Below are 17,614 nucleotides of genomic sequence, written 5' to 3' on the forward strand. Positions count from 1 at the left end.
AAAAAAAAACTATCTTGAGAAAAATTATGACCAAATACAAAAGGTGTATTACATGTGTTTGAGTTTGTGTATAACTGTGCATCATTCTAAAGCTAAAAGCAACAACCTCCACCCAGTTGCTGAGGTAAAAATCTTGGATGCTATTTTAGACTTGTCTCTTTCCATCACTCCCTTAATCTCACATTTTCCCTTCTAGTTTTACAGAACTTTTAATTTAAGCAGAAGGTCCTTCACTGTTTAATTTTGTTCCCTATCACATCTTATTTTGTCTACATAGAGCATCCCCTTTCTTTTGGCTGGCTTGCTTCTACTCCCTTTTCAGGTTTTACGTTTGATAGCACTTATTTCTGGAAGCCACCCTCTCAAAACAACTGATTTTATGCAGTTTCATAGCACACAGCTCTCAAAACTAGCCCTATCATAAAACTACCACACTGCATACTGTTATGCACATCATTCTCACTACAAGTTCATTTTACCAGGTCTGCCCTAGAGTAAATGCTCAGCAAGTCCACTTTTTAATGAATCTATTACAGATAGTCCCCAAAGACATTATTTTTTATTGTTATATTTTTTCTTAAAAGTATCTACATGTATACAGAATTATAGTTAAGATGGTAGCCTAATCATGGCTATGTTACTTTCTTAAGTATTTGCTTTTAACCTCCCTCAACAATTTTCTCTTCTGTAAAACTTAGGTCTGTTGTGAGAATTAAATGGGAAAAACATTAGAAAATGCATAAAATGTCTTAGTACATGAAGCATAAAAATAGAAAATTTGCAACAATATAATGATACTGATAATAATATCATCAGATTTTGTGATATTGTACTAAGTTAAATAATATTTCTCTGACTCCACACATACACACACTTGAAGTGTTATTTTGAATCGGAACTATATTTTCATAGATTTTGTTCTGTGTCCAACTTTGGTCTACATTTTGGTCTACATTTTAATAATTTGTTTGTTGAACTAGTAACCAGAGACTATGAGTTCTCATTACATGTTTTAGCATACATAACATTGGGGAAACTAGTTGGATTGAAAGAACAGGCACTATAACATTTCAAAATTCTCTAAAGATGAATAAATCATATTTATGGTGTATTTGTTCAATGAACTATTAGAGCATCTAGGCAGCCTGAAACTAAAGATACCTATTTTGGAGTTCACCTCATTTCTCATCATACACAGGTTTAAAAAATAATTATGCACTATTTGCCACATACAACAAAGTATACAACAATGATTACACAGGTATAAATATTAAAGGTATCACATATTATTTAAATAGATGATATCATATTTTACAGCACAATTCAAAAACTATGAACATACATAATAATACGTATATAATTGTATTCAGTGAAAAAACTTTAAATTGTTAAATGATTAGATTATGATAACTAAACATCATAAACTTATGTTTCCTAATCATTCAATCTTTATTCTAAATGTTTAATTTTTCTTAATATTTTTATTTCTTTTAAACAGAATAAATAATAGCCCCCCAAACAAATTTTATACACATATCCCCTAGTGAATTAAATAACCATAAGTGAAACAAACATATTTGCCTAATTTCTAAATTTTACTCGTTTGAAAATAAATGAGTTTTCAGAACTCATATTTTTATGCACATATTAATATAAGATAGTAATAATGTAGTATAAAAATAGTATAATATTCATATAAATATATATACATACATACTCAGCGAAAATATGAGTAAATAATAATGCTTTAAATCAAATATTGAGTTTGTCCTCAGCTATATCTCAAGTTAATTACAGCAAGGTTCAACAAAACACTAGGAAAATGTGGAAACAGCAGTTGACCAGGAGAGAATAAAGTAGAAATTAATTTACTGAATATTAATTACCGCAACTAGATTCTAGTAGGGCCACTCAATTGAAAATCTTTACCACTAGATATGCTCTCAGAGTTCATGGCTAAATATAAAAAAGGCTGGCATCAATCAGCCTTCTAGCCAAGTAAAAAAGATAAAGAGATAAGCAATAAATAAACCTATTTTGTGAATTACAACATTTATATTTCAGAACTAATTCATCAAAGGAGAATTCCAAACTATAGTCCCTTACTTTACAAATATCTATACCCTGTTTTATATTTGTGTATACCTGAGCTTGTTAAATAATAATCTGTAACTATAAATAAGATTCCTGAACTCAAGTTCATATAAAAAAGACAAATTAAACTCACTAGATACGAAAGTAAAAGCTTATCTCCAGAAAAAAATGATGCTATTTTTGCTTCCATTATTTTTATTTAAAGCCTATAATCACTCTAGGCTAAGAGAAAAAATTAAAACATAAATATTTATTTTTTATTTAATGATTGATGTTATCATAATGCCTGAATCTATCTAAAAAGTCATAAATTTTATAAATGAAAATTACATGAAAACGCAAAAACAAGTATTTCTGAGTGTGCTACATTTAAAACTGTCTCTTCTCCCTACTCTTTATCAAACAATGTATTTTATTGCAATAATTTCAAACTTTTGTTAGAGTAACAATTGCCAGAAAAATTGCAAAGAGAATATAAATTATATATTTTTCAAATGCCCCAGGGACATCCTATGGTCTTCCAGTATTATATTTTCTAAAATATGAAAATACATTCTTGTAAAAAAAAAAACAAAACTTCAAGTCAATATAGTTCAGTGACCTTAAGTGAATCAAATGATTATTAGTTAAGTAAAGTATTTTCCTTTCTAAATGTTAAGCATAATGATAATTACTACGACTACATAAGGTACTCAGCACACACTGGGAAAACAATTTAATAGTTCAGCATAAGAACCTGTGAGTCAGATGCTCTTATTTTCTTCAAATTCTGATTAGAAATCCGAAGCACAACATCTGTTAAGCAACTTGCTCAGTTTCACCCCTGGCAAGAAATAATCTCACTCCAGTGCACATTTTTTTTATTAGCAAACTCTAGTGATGGTGACTCTTTTCCTAATTGCTCAACTCCGGCATCTTTCCGTCCCCCTTGCTAGCTCTATCCAATCCATTGGCTAGTTCTATGTCCATCCTCAAAAATGGAACTCCACTTGGTCTACTTGTCTCATTCACATTACCACCACCCTAGCCCAATCCTTCTATTCTTTAATTACAACAACTATAAAGTTTTCAGTTGAAAAACCTGTAATTTCTTCACATTTCCACATTTTCTTAACAGTTTATTTTTCATCCCCCAATTAACCCATTTTTGAAAACATAAATGTCATTGTGTCACGCTGCTTTTGCAACTCTTTCAGTTTCACTTTGTGCTTTAGGGTCAATCAAATAAAATTCTTACCATGACCACTAAGCCCCTGCCATTACCTGGCTCATGATCGCCTCTTCAATCTCAGACTGTTCACTCCTCTTCATCCATACCCATGCACCACCCCATGATAGCTTCAAGAGTCACATCAGCTTTTATTCATTTTTTTTGATATAGGAGCTATTTCTCCCTCCTCGTATTTTAAATCTAGCTCAAATGTTAGTTCCTCAGAGAATGTCATGACCATCTAGCCAAGTTTTCCTTCTTTCTCTAAAATACCATCATTTTTGTCCTTTCATACTCTCGATCTTATTTTATAATTATATATTTCATTGTTCACTGATTTAGTGACTATGCACTCAATGGAAATCTAATCTCCAAAAGGGTAGGAGTCATTTATTTAATTTTTCATTCTATATCTAGCACTTACAACAGTGCCAACATGTGGTTTATCATTAATATATACCTTGACACATACAATATAGTTCCTATGTCTTTGACCACTGATAATATCTTTAAAACATTTTTAAAAGAAAATCATTAAACTATGGTCAAAATGAAACTTATAAACCAATTATTAGGTTTAAACTATTTGAAAACAAAAATAAAATCTTAATTTTCAAATATCAAATATATTTTCCAGAGGAATACAACTAGAAGATACATTCATGATTCTCTTCCTTTTAATCAATACACACATATATATAAACACTGGCAAATACAAGAATCTCATAAGCAATGGTCCTATCTATTTATCTATCTATCATCTATCTGTTATCTATCTATCTATCTATCTATCTATCTATCTATCTATCACCATCTACCTATCTATCTATCATCATCCATGTATTTACCTTTCTTTAGACTCTAAGATTTAACTTATATTTTACAATTAAATTATATTCTTAAGGAAATCACAAATAAATCATATGCCATTTTTTAAACTAAGTCTCCACTTCTGTCTGTCATATACACACATACATATAACAGCTTAGATTTCACCAGTTGGCCAGATACTCATGGAATGATTCTCTTTAAATTTTGTTATAAATCAGAGTTATTTAGGGAGTTTGCTTAAAAAGAAAATCATCTGCCCAGGTCTCAGCCCCAGAGATTTCCTTTCAGCATATTTGGAGTGAGGACAGGCCACTGTATTTTTAACAAGCTCCCCAAGGGCTTCGGATTCACACTCTTAGTAGATACTTTCCAAACATCTCTGAGTTTAGATGCTAAAACTATTTAAGATTCAATTCTTGCTGCTTTAGCAAAATCTGGTTTTCTTTCCTTTGGTATTTTCAGTTAAGTACAGCCTATTAATGACATTTCAATGTATTTAAGACCTCTTCTTGAAATATTCTCCTCTTATTCACACTGTTCCATTCACAAAATTTTATTGTGAGTCTCGAGTAAGTTAAGTGATATCCTACCTCTGAGCCTTTGAACTTGACATTCTCTTGGCAAATAAAGGCTACTCCCAGTTCTATAAGGCCCTGTCATTATTCCAATAAGATTCTTCCTTTGTCATCTTATAATTTCTTTGGTGAGGTCTTTCATTACATTAATTATCTGTTTATGTTTACTTGTTAGTAGGAAGTCTCACAATTTAGATATGATTTTTATGCCACTAAAATCTAAGACCCTTTTGAATACAGCCTTTATTTTCTATTCTTAACCCTGTACTCCAAATGAAAAAAAACACTGTCTAGTGTAAAGTGGGTCTCAAAATATGTGTTCATTTCTGGAGAATTCATTCAATAGCATTTGCATTTTTTCTTTTTTTGTGATTCTACTACACAACTCAGAGAATAAAAGTCTGAATATTAGAGTTACTCCATGCTTATCTCATTTCTTATATTAGAAACCCTGAAACCAGAGATGGTCTGGAGGCTTGCCTGCCCAATCAAGTCTATAATTTGTAACGGATTAGAGCTCAAAACTGACAGTCCAACTCTTGGTCCACTTTTGTTTCTCCACCCTAGATTATTGTTCAAAATCATATACTCTATACCTCACAGCAATTATATTTGCTAAAAGAACATGGCAATCATCATGCAGTAAGGAAATGCAGTGTTTATGGTGTGTAGCAGGTTCTGCCCTGAATTTTTTTTTTTTTTTTAAGATTTTCATTATTGCTGGAGCTGCTTTACCTCCTCCCCATCGCAGGCATCTTGCTAGATCATTACCAGTCCCAAGAGGCAGAATGGCAACCGGAGGATGCTTGACTACGTTAGCCTTTTCTGTGGAATTGAAAAAGTAAAAAACAGTAAAATTTTGATCACAGGAAAAAAAAAACAGTAAAAAAGACAGCTTGGCATGAAATGAAGGCGTTTCTCTAGGTACTTATAAACAGAAACTTATATTTTATAGAAATATGCAAGTATAAATTAATCTATATGAATTTTTAGTAAATTATAAAACACAAACAAATACCATTATTTACAGAGTGACAAGAATTTTTCAGACTCATACATGAGGAAAGTCTGGTAAACATATTAACCCAGTTAAAACTTGTGGTGAGTTTAACTCCATTAAAATTCACAGGGATACGGGTATACCTAGTGTAGGAATATACACACATGGGCGTCGCCAGAGTAAAAGGGTATATTTTTATATAAAGTCCTTCTGTAACATCAACTCTTGGTACATCTTCCTTTTAGAAATAAAATATTTTAAAAACACTCAATTCTAAAAGTAAAATGCTCACAATATTTTCGTGTCGTTCCCACCCATGGTGCTCCTCTGTGTCAGAGTAGACAACATGGGAGCCATCACCATGATATCAGAAGGTTTTCTTTGAGATTGAACTTTGTATGATACAGTGCTTCGAATTCGAGCAGTAAAGATCTCTGCCACTGAACTTCCATATACTTTTGTCTAAATCATCATATGACTTGAATGAATCTCACAAACATATATTACTTTTCTTTATTTTTCTCTCTTCTCAGCTGCCCAAAGGCAGTATGTGGCTGTGGGTAAGAATGGGGAGGGAATACATTATTTAAGGTTGTATCATACAGTTTAATAGCCGAAGCTTAGAATTGGAGAGGAGGATTAAAACAAATAATATCTTACTATTTCTACTTTAAAATTCTCACAAGTCCTTGAACACTGTACAGGCAATGTTCTAAATTTTGCAAATATTGAATTCTGGTATTTTCCATAAACATAACATATTAATAATATTTACATTTTTTTTATTGTAAGGCCAAGAAGTACAATTTTCAGGGGTTTCTTTTTTAACAAAAATTTTAGTAGATAAGCGTTGTAAGATGCTTACCAAAAATGTGCTGACAACCTGTATTCATTTTTAATTTGAATATTTTCATACATCTGAAAAGAGAATATTCTTACCTGCATTGACTAAATAAAAGTTTGCTTCAATTTCTATAGATAGTAAAAGTATCTTTTGAGTAAATTATTTCCTTTTTTGTGAAAAGGCCTTTATTTAGCAAAGAACTAGTCATGAAGTAACTAAAATGAGAACTAAAGGAGTGAACATTTATTTTAGATTTATCTCCTCATAAAGGCCAATTCATAATCTATTTTATTGACTAGTAATCAGTTCTGGGAGCTGTCTCTGAAAACCCAGTAATTTTTCTGAATATCCGAAGCTTTGCTTGTGATACATGTCCATCTTTTATCTGTTTTGTTAGCTTATAAAAATCAAGCTGCTTTTAAAATTTTAATACAGAGGCAATATAGAATAAGGTTAAAGTGTGGGTTCTAATCCCAGCTCTGGCAGTTCCACAGCTACAAGACTTTGCTAATTATTTAAACTAGTCAAACCTTAGATTCCTTATCTCTAGTGTTAAAGATTCGTGAGAATTAAGATGATTGGGATTAAAATCTTATCACAAGGCTATTAGATATGATAAATAAAAATTAGCTATCATGATGATAAAAGTGATTGGTGATTATAATATCCATATCCACATAGGGTAAGGTTTTGAGGTCCCATACTTAAACAGAGTAAGTAGTTTGACAGACTTTACTGCAAATGCTAACATCCTCTTTGGCTCCCTCTCTTGGGTAAAGAAACAAATGGATTTTTTAGAGCCTGATTTAAAAATAACTGTGGGTTTAGAAAATTCCATGAGAAATCGATTAGAAAGGAAGGGTTTCTAGATACTTGTAAATTATTGTGTTAATTAAAATGTGAAAATACAGAATAAATTAAACCAGTAAATTATGTGCAACATGCCAGATTTCCACTTATATCACTGTAGCATCCAATGATATCAATGCATTAATAAAATAAAGAAAATATACAGAATTTAAAGTTACCACTCTCACCACAGCCATGTTAAATATGTGTCTTCATTACCTATGCAATCCAAAATCCATCCCACGGTTCCATCTCCACCGCAGGCTAACACTCGGAAGTCAGAAACATCACGGAAAAAGTTTAACCTGAAAAATAAGAATGTGATGGCACATGTTGATATTTTAAAATTTAGAACTTTTTTAATTTCGTATTCATAGAATTTCCCCTAATGAAAAATATTTTTATTTTATGAAAACTGTAAGATCTCCATGATTTTATTAAAAAATATTAAGTTCTTATCTAGAACAAAATTCTAGAAGTATTGACGTTTTAATTTAAACGTTTTAATTATATAGTCTAGTTTCTATAATATATATGTATTTTTTATTTTATCAACTCTGAAGTTAGAAAAAACAAAATTTATAAGTTGTAATTTTTATTGATATTCTTCCAGATATTATCTGCAATTAACATAATCCAGAGTGACATATACTACATTATTTCATTTAATAATTTTTATTAATCAAAAATTCTCTTTTGAATAGAGAAATGTGACAATTTTGTCAGTAAAATGATGTCTTTGAGGGTTTTCTGCTTTCTTCATGACTGGGAGAAATTGATCAAGCTGCTTTTGAGGTTCTAGGCAACTGTTTCAGTGCTTCCCTCAGACTTATGATAAATGCCCACTGCTTCTGAAACTACTGTGTGTAGCGTCCATATTAATGCAATCTACCAAGGAAAAAGTTACAAAGGCAAGTATTGCAGCGAGTTAAATGATCATATATGCCTATTTTCTTGCAATGAAAGAATTGGAGTGGGACATAAATATTTGGAATGTGTCTCTTCACCTCCATTGCACTACAAAAAATCACTGGTAATAATATAATATGTAATCATCCAAGATTTTTTCCTACATATTTGCATATACACATATGAATTTTATTACTCACGTATTTTTAACATGAATGACATTATGCTATACATCCTGTCAATTCATGTGCATCTTTTTATTTTAAAATATCTGAGACATCTTCCTATGTCAGCACATATAGTATGTCATGATTTATAAGTAAATGCATTACATAAGGGTGTACATTTTATGATTTAATGATTTATCTTCATCTATTTTTAAACTATTTCTAATGTTTCACTATAACAAAAAAATAAGTATTGTATTTAACATAATTTTAAGTACATTTATGTAAACATGTGCATATTTTAAAGGCTAATCTTCTGGAAGGGAAAAAGTCCACTATATCATCAAATTACACTGAATGACTCATACAGTAGAAGATAGGTGTCCATTTCCTTGCGACTCCAAAACAATACATATAAACAACTTTATTATATTTCTTCAATAACTGTGAGCAACGGCATCATGCTATTATTGTGAAATCATGCATCTCTGTTTACAACTGGGTTGAATGCATTTTTGTAGAATTATAGAAAATGTGTGACCTCTTCTGTGAACTGCATCTTAAAGCCTTGCCCTTCTTTTCCATTGAGTCATCTTTTATAATCATCTTACAAACTCTTTACACATTATGAGTGATATTTTTACTTAAATTAGCATGATTAGAAAAAACTGTCAAAGTCATACAATGCATAATATAAATAAATAAACTAAAACCCAACCATCTTATAAGCACCATGCATACTTAGAACATGAAATTTTCATATATTTCCTTATGTATAACACTGTGAATATTTACCTCGTTAGACATGCTGCAATATTTTCTTCCAGTCTATTACCAGTTTGTTTGCTTATATTATGTATAACACAAACACAATGTACCAATTGCCAATGCCCAGGGTAGAACATTTGCAGTAACTTACTTATACTTTGGTGCTCTTTTCCTAGAGCATCTCACCCTCACAGTCACAATCGTGCGCACTATTTGGGTTATCATGCACATGCCATAAACAGCATTTTGGTTTCTTTTGGCTTTTTCCACTTAGCAAGATATATTCATGTGGTAGCTAAAGTTCTCTTTGAGTGTTGTTGAAGTTATTTAATTTCTACTGCTAAATACCATTTATGTGAACATGCTTTTTAAAATCACTGTTAATGGACATTTGGATGGTTAGTTTTTTATGTTCTTATACAAACTGCATCACCGGACATGCATCCTAGTGTTCATGGCAGTACTACTTTTGGAATAAGGTTTACCTATACACAACTTTTGTTTTCCAAAGAAGTTTTACTTCAGTTTTACTTTTTCAGGAAATTCCATGTGATGGTGTTTATGAGATAGGGATTATGGTCTATTATACATTCGTTATGATCTACTGTCGTATATTTGTTATGGCCTAGGATCATATATTGATACATGATCCTCCTATTTCATACCACCACATAGAAATATATGGAATATACATTATATTGTATATTTTATATAAATGATATATTAATATAATATATAATATAATATTTACAATATTCTATTGGGGTAGTGTGAGATAGGGATCCTTTAACTCTTCTCTCTCTTTCTCTTTCTACCTTCCTTTCTTTCTCCCTTTCATCTGTTGTGCACAAATTTTTCTCCTTGTCTTCTTTTTAATCCATCTTTTCATTAATGAATAATTCAACTTTCTACCATACGAGCCCTATATATATGTCAAATTTCCAAATATGAGCACATTTCTTTTTGGACTGTCTATTCTATTTTATTTATGAATTGGTCCATTTCTGTACTAGTATCACTCTCTTATAATTACTATATCTTTATGGTAAGCTATAAAGCTTATACTTACTATAGCTCTATAGCTCATAGAGCATGAAGAATCTAAAATATTATTCCTTCTTTGCTTTACTATATTCATTTTAAAGTTAACTTATATTCCACAAAAATTAAAAATAAAAACAAAGAAAAAACAATAGTAATTTTGATTATAGTTACTTTAAGATTATAGATCAATTTTGAGAGAAATAACATCTGTATAATGTTGTTTACTCATCCATGAATATAAGATTGTTCAATTTATTTAGATAGTCTTTAAAAAAGTTTAAATTTTCTGTTTACAGATCTTGCATATATTTTATTAGATTTATTCTCCGTTCTTTTATAGTTTGTGTTGTTCTTTTTAATGTTTTAAAACTTATTTACTAATTTTAATGTTTTTGTTGCTGGTGTATATATATTTGATTTTTATATAGAGAGCTTAAAGATAGACACATTAATCCTATTTTTTCTACTGCCTATATCTTGTTTATAGATCCATTGGAATTTCTATGTAAACAATTGTATCATATACTAATAACAATGGTAGTATTAGTGGTCTTCAATTATTTTATAATAATTGTTATTTCTTTCCCTGTCTTATTGTGCTGGCTGGAATACCAATACATTATTGAAATGGAGTATTCATAGAACCTCTATATTTTGTTCCTGAATTTAAATGAAATGGTTCCAGAATTTCCCTATTTAGGGCGATGTTTGTTATGGGGATTTTCTTTTCTGTTTCTTTTTTTGAGTGATATAACTTTTATAAGGTTAATAAAATTTCCTTTTACTCCTGTTATAGTAATACTTTTTATTGTAAATTAATGTTAATTTTTACTGCATCTTTTAAAATGTAGATATGGTTAATCCCATTTAATCAGTAATATAGGAATGTATATGTATATATTTTTTGCATTTTTAAACCATCCTCACAGTCCTTTCACTTACCTAAATTAGACATTGGTTATTAATATTTTAATAGAGAATTGGATTTGGTTTGATAATTTGTTTAAAAGTTTTACATGTAATTTCATGAACACAATAGACTATTTTCCTTCCTGATATCATCTCTAATTTTTTATCAAAATTATTCTCATTAAAAACAACTGCAGAGTATGCCTTTAATATTTATATTTTGGAAGCATTTGTATAATTTTAGAAGTTCATTAAGCTTGGTAGAACTTGCATATGAACTATACATTTTCTAGTATATCTTTGATTTCCTTTTTTTAAAAAATAGTAAGGTCTTAAATAGTTAAATTCCTTTAATAATTATTGAAAAATGTCTTATTTTCTAATTCTTTCTGAATCAGTTTTTGCCAGCTATATTTCTCTATCAACTTTTATATCTCCTCAGTTTTCAAACTTTTTGTTTTTGAAGCTTACAAAAGTTTTTCAAAATATGCCAGTGGCTGAAAAGTTTACTATAGAGCTAATTGTTTCTGGTGAAAACCTAACCATCCATTTGACTCACCATTGTTCTTCTACTCCATGATGATGTTTCATCTGTTATTCATTCTTGTTTTCTTTAAAATTTGTCATCATTGGTTCTTCAGCAGCATCCTACCCCCAAACATAAACCCCATGTGACTGTCAGACCAGCTTACTCTCTATAAATTGATTGCTAAATGGATTGAAAAATTGACCTCTCTATCTAAACCTCTTATTCCACTCAACCCATGCTGTTTTTCCTAGAAATTCATTCATTCCTTATTTCATTCATTCATTTAATAGTAGCCATGGAAAACTATTTAATCATTCTGAGCATTTGTTTCCTTATCTTTAAAATGGAATTAACACCATCTGCTTTATTGGGCTGTTTAAAGATATAAACAATATGTGTATGTAAAAAAATTGCATTATACTGTCCACAGGTTATTACTGATTTAATTATTTTTCCTTTCACTAAAAGTTACAAATACTTTTTAAGGATCAGAGGGCCATTCTTCTCTTTCTCCACCTCTCCCACTCCCAGTGTTCTGGCAAAATCGTAACAAAGAGACAGGGAAAGCTGGAGGAACAGGGAGCAGGGTTCTCCTACCTCGAATCTGGAATTGTAGCCAGTGAACTACTGGAAGGCCTGCTTATGGTACTGGGGACAGAAACTGCAGAGGAATACAGCTCTAATTAAGAATGAGCAAATCTGTGAGACTTGGCCAAAGTCAAAAGGAAAGACTCTGAGTGGGCATTCAGTTTTCACCCATTAAGCTGTAAAGACCAGTAGATGTGATGCTCCAACCTTATAACATCAGTTTTCTTAACAGAAAGGATGAAGGAATGAAGTGTCTGGAAAGATGTCCATTTGTGGAAACTTTAGTAATGTATGCTATACTTTTCAACTATCAATTTTAGAGGTTCACTTGCAGAATTAATAAGTATAAACATTTTCCAATGAAGTAATCATGCATGGTTCCAGAAATTATTTGTGTTGTTTCTATGGAAATTTATTGAAATTAAACTTACAATAATTTAATGTAGTGAATTAATTATTTTTTGAGGCTTCAATGTTGGTCATGAATGCTCTCCCAGAGCATTTATTTTTATTCACAATAGCTAAATTTGAAAGAGGCCCTGTGTTAATGAGTGGGTTTAGTAGCTCTGTGTCAAATGCTTTTTTTTATCACATTTGTTCAATCAGTACAGCCATCACTATATTACACCCTAAAAGAATGTGGGTGGTGATATTATGATACTTAATACAATAAAGCAAATTAAAACATTTCATCTAAGACTCAGAAGTCTACTTTCCAATTTTAATAAGTATAAAGATATAACATATTAAAATTTTAGGAAGTTTTCATTTGTGCCTGACAACAGTATTTTAAAAACACACCAGGAAAACTTAAGGAGAGAAACTGCCGTACTGATTCCATAACCTTGGAAAGTGTCTTATAATCAAATTTCTTAAATGACAATATGTAGGGATTTCTTTATGCTCTAATCTCATATTTTGTTATTGTAAGAAAGTAATAATACTGCCATTTAATTATAATTTAGATATATCAATTAGAAATGAGATTGAACACATAAAAATAAATAAATGCATGGGTACTAAACAGTGTACATACTAAACATTATATATAATAAAATTATACTATCTGATACTTAGAAGAAATCTGTGTGAGATTCATAAATATTATTAGCTTAATAATTTTGTATGAATGGTCACAATTGTACATATTCATATTATTTTATTGAAACACTATTTGAAAGAACAAAAATGATTTTATCATATGTCATCAACTCTCTTCTTCCTTATCCTTCCAATTTGTTTAGAAAAAAATAGTTTACTTTGAGAGCTTGCCTTAAGAAAAGGCTGCATTCTGATTTAAGTGTTCCGAGCCAGATAAAAAGCATGCTTATATCTTATAATTTAGCTCAATTCATATTCATACTTGCATGTACACAGATGCACATTATCCTTACAGTTACAAGATGTCTTCACAATTGTCTCACTAAAATCAGGTGACTTTTCTGGTTTGTGATGTTACTACTGCTTTTGAAACTATATTTATAATATAGAAAACAAATTCTTAATACCATCCACCTTATTATCGAGTACCCAGGCTGCATCTATATATACCTTGGTGTCATTGACAGTATTATTGTCGCTGCAGTCACTTTGTAAAAACAATGCATGAGGCAATTATGAAAAAAGTTTTCTCTACTCTATAATACCAAACTGGTGGGTGTTAGATTTCATCTTTTTCTCTGAATATTGATAATGTCAGCTTCAAAGTGATGACTTGTCATCAACTGTAATGTGTGTCCCCTATCATTTTTGCTTAAAGTAAAACTAATTATAACCATCTCCTCCCATCTCATATTTTCTGTACTCTATTTTACCAATAAATTAAAAGTTTAGAAAACTATAAAATGCACCTGTTTCAACAAATTCAGATAGTTTTTTAGGATATTTTATGGAAGATTCATTTATACTTTATGGGGTGGGGTATTTCATATTTAGTGTAATTTATTTCTATTACCATCATAGCTAGAAATAACTTTCAGAGTATTTAAAAATATGTATTCCGGTGAGTCAATAATAATTGAAACATTAATGTCATCATCTCTGGAAATCTCAAAAACATATTTTACGCATATGTGTATTTTAGAAGAGAAAGAGAGAGAAGAGAGACAAAGAAAAGCAGAGAGGCAAAGAGAAATGACAAAAAGAGAAGGAGAGACAGAAAATGAGAGAACATTTATTTCTGGGAAATCTATGATGTCATCTCATTACATAAATTTAATAGTCTCCCAAATGTAATATGAGTTAGAAAGAAGTCAGTCAGTAAACAATAGGCTCTGTAATGTGGTCCAAATATGTGTTCCTTTTTGACTAGTGCACATTATTTTTGGAAAATTAATGTGTTAAAAGGAATATCAAATTCTCTCAAGTCATTTTTGAATGAATAAAAAACAAGTAATACTTAGCTAAAATACACCTGATCTTTTATTAAAACTATTTATGATTTCATTAGTATAGTAAAACACTTCTATAAAGACCTTTAAAATAAAAGTTATTCTGGTGTGTAGAAAATAGTAACCCTTTTAGGATGTTTTAAATATATATAAATAGAAATTATTATTTAAGAGCAAGGAAACTGAAGGACATGAAACAACTATTTTGGGGTTTGGAGGTTTTTTAGTTATTTTCTCTCATCTATAAATGTAAGAGTGTTCTTCATTATAATGGAAAGGAGTTAAATCAACTCACTAAATTTACATACTATATTTAGTGCTACGAATATGCAGTCAAATTTTTGGTCATGTACATGTGTCTCCATCTCTCAAAGTACTTATGTATATGCACCTATTCTGTATGTACTAATATATGCATATATATTTGGAAATATAATTAAAAATATTTCTTTTAAGTTTGTAAATTACATGATCATGACATAAACAGAACTGAACAACAATTTTGAAGTAAAGAATTAAGTGAAAAATATAATAAAGAGTTTAAATTTAACCATAAATTATATGTACTTCCTGACCTTTCAAAGAAGTTAACTTGGAAGAATTCATTATTAAATTAGAGTGGATGCTAGAACACCAGGAATAGACCAAAAGAGTCTTAGGTAAATTGAAATATTATTCTCACAGTAACTGTAAGACCCTATGTTATCTGGCCCATCAGTAATATTCTAATATGCTACTGCTATCCATTCTTCTCCAGGCATCTTGACCTTCTTACTGATGTTTCCCAACCATGTCAAATAGTCTCTCATCATGATGCTTTTATTCTTGCTCTTCCTTCTGCCTTAAATGCTCTTTATGAAATGGCCAAATGGCTTGCTCCCTCAACTCCTTCAGGTCTATACTCAGTGAGTTCTTCCCTGATCAGCCTATTTATAACAACAACAACAACAACAACAACAACAACAACAACCACCACTCATTACCATTCTATTCACCTTCTCTGCTGACATAATGTATTTTTATTAGTTTAATTTGTCTTCCTCCACTAAAACATATGGTCATGAGGGCAGGAAGTGGTGTCTGCTTCATTCAAAGTGCATAGGCAATGCTAAAATTTAGAGTCAGAAAGAACCAAGCAATGTCACAAGTATACAAAAGACTTGATAGTAACTTTCATAAGTCACTAGTTGGTATAACAACTAGAGATATGCATATTTATATTAATTTGCAAAAGAAAAACTTATTTTATAAAGACCAGAGAATGGTATATATTTTAAATTTCATCTTTACCAACTATTTTGTACCTATGATTAATTTAGTCAATTATATCACAATATGCATCACCAGGAAGAGACAACTTTCATAGCACAGACTTTAGTTTCAGATATCTTTAAATAGACCAGTCAGAATCAGAATGAGAAAATTTAGATAAAGAGATATAATGAAAACAAACAAACAAACACCAATTTCTATCTTGAAAATAATCAGAGATAAAAACAGAAATGGCCAGAGAGTTTTGGTATTTAACAGATAATTCACACTAGGAATTAGCATAGGTTTCGATAGATCAGGAAAAGCTTCTACTCCATAAACAAATTGGTTAAATTAAATTAAATTAAGATAGGATGAGAGAAGGGATGCATACAAAATGGTTTTAAAATTTCTTGTGGTAAAGAAGATAAATTGAGGTAAAAAAAGAAAAGTAAAAGAATAGCTGCAGGCTCAAGGTGGCTGATGAAATTATGTATATATAATTTTTAAAAAGAATATTGTAGCATTGGGAAAGTAATAAACCAGAAATGGTGATAAAATTAAATCACAATGAGCATTAGATTCGTACAGAGACCTTACAGAACGAGCAATTTACAAAGCAATACATTAAAAGGAACCACTGCAAAAGGAACTGTCCTAGCGGACCAAGAATCAGGTACACCATACATAGAAACAGGGATGGAAGGAGTTATAGCAAGTGAGCAGGTCAGCCATGTCTGGCCAGGGTCCCCATTCAGAACAGCTGCCTGTGGCATTTGCCCTTAGGATAGCAACAGAGGAATAGCTCTCTAACAGAAGTGCAGGTAGGCCACTGGGCATGCAGTGTTCATCTTGGTATCAGAGAGAAACAGGGCATACCCATAGTAATCAAGATGAAACAAGAAATTCAGTGCAATTCTAAGCAAACTCATATTTTAAAAACTTGAGACATTACTTAACACATTGGAAAGAATAAATGTCACTCAATTTTGAGAGAATAATTAGAGTCCCAGTACAAAAAACAGTCTATTTTAAGAATCAGAAAATACATTAATGTAGCAAAGAAAAGGATAGAAATACTCTAATATATCTATCATTTCATTATATATGAAGTATGTCAAATCAGTGGTGAAACGGTGGATGAATGAACAGCTTTTGGTGGGACAACTAGGTTTCAATCTGACATAAAGAAAGTGTTCCATTCCTACTTCACCCTAATCTGTCAATGCATCTCTAAGAAAAATACAATCTTTAGAGGTTCAAGGTTATAAATTTAAAGTGTAAAACTAATAAAAAGATACACAGGAACATTTCAGTAACTTTGGCTTATAAATAGAGTTTTCTAAAATAAAATCTAGAAATCGTTCAGCATAGAATTAATTAGTAGATGACAATTTTAAATGTTTATATGGTCAAAAAAAGACAATATATAAATTGAAAGCACACAGAACAAACTAGAAGAAAACATCTGCACCAGATATAAAATGATAACATTAATATTTGTGCAATGGGATGTTAAAATGAACATGAAAAACACAAATAAAAAGGAAAGTAGGCAAATAAAAGAACATATGCTTCATATAAGAAATATAAAATTTTAGTATATTTAAGAAAAAAAATGTTTGTTTGGAGCATCTATGGTTTTGGACTTATTTT

General features: G+C 30.5%; 1 protein-coding gene across 4 annotated transcripts in view; it reads right to left on the minus strand.

Annotated features, from left to right (window-relative positions):
- The window catches only part of DGKB (diacylglycerol kinase beta), a 583,166-nt gene that overhangs the window by 333,234 nt on the left and 232,318 nt on the right, over positions 1-17,614 (minus strand). For all 4 annotated transcript variants that reach the window (XM_036230387.1, XM_036230386.1, XM_036230388.1 and 1 more), the window contains 2 exons: positions 7,623-7,708; positions 5,446-5,535 (listed from right to left, as the gene is read on the minus strand). In XM_036230387.1, the coding sequence (XP_036086280.1) occupies positions 5,446-5,535; positions 7,623-7,708 (176 nt within the window). The remainder of the gene's footprint in view (positions 1-5,445; positions 5,536-7,622; positions 7,709-17,614) is intronic.

This window comes from Rousettus aegyptiacus, unplaced genomic scaffold (assembly GCF_014176215.1).
Source record: "Rousettus aegyptiacus isolate mRouAeg1 unplaced genomic scaffold, mRouAeg1.p scaffold_m13_p_13, whole genome shotgun sequence".
In the NCBI taxonomy this organism is placed as follows: domain Eukaryota; kingdom Metazoa; phylum Chordata; class Mammalia; order Chiroptera; family Pteropodidae; genus Rousettus; species Rousettus aegyptiacus.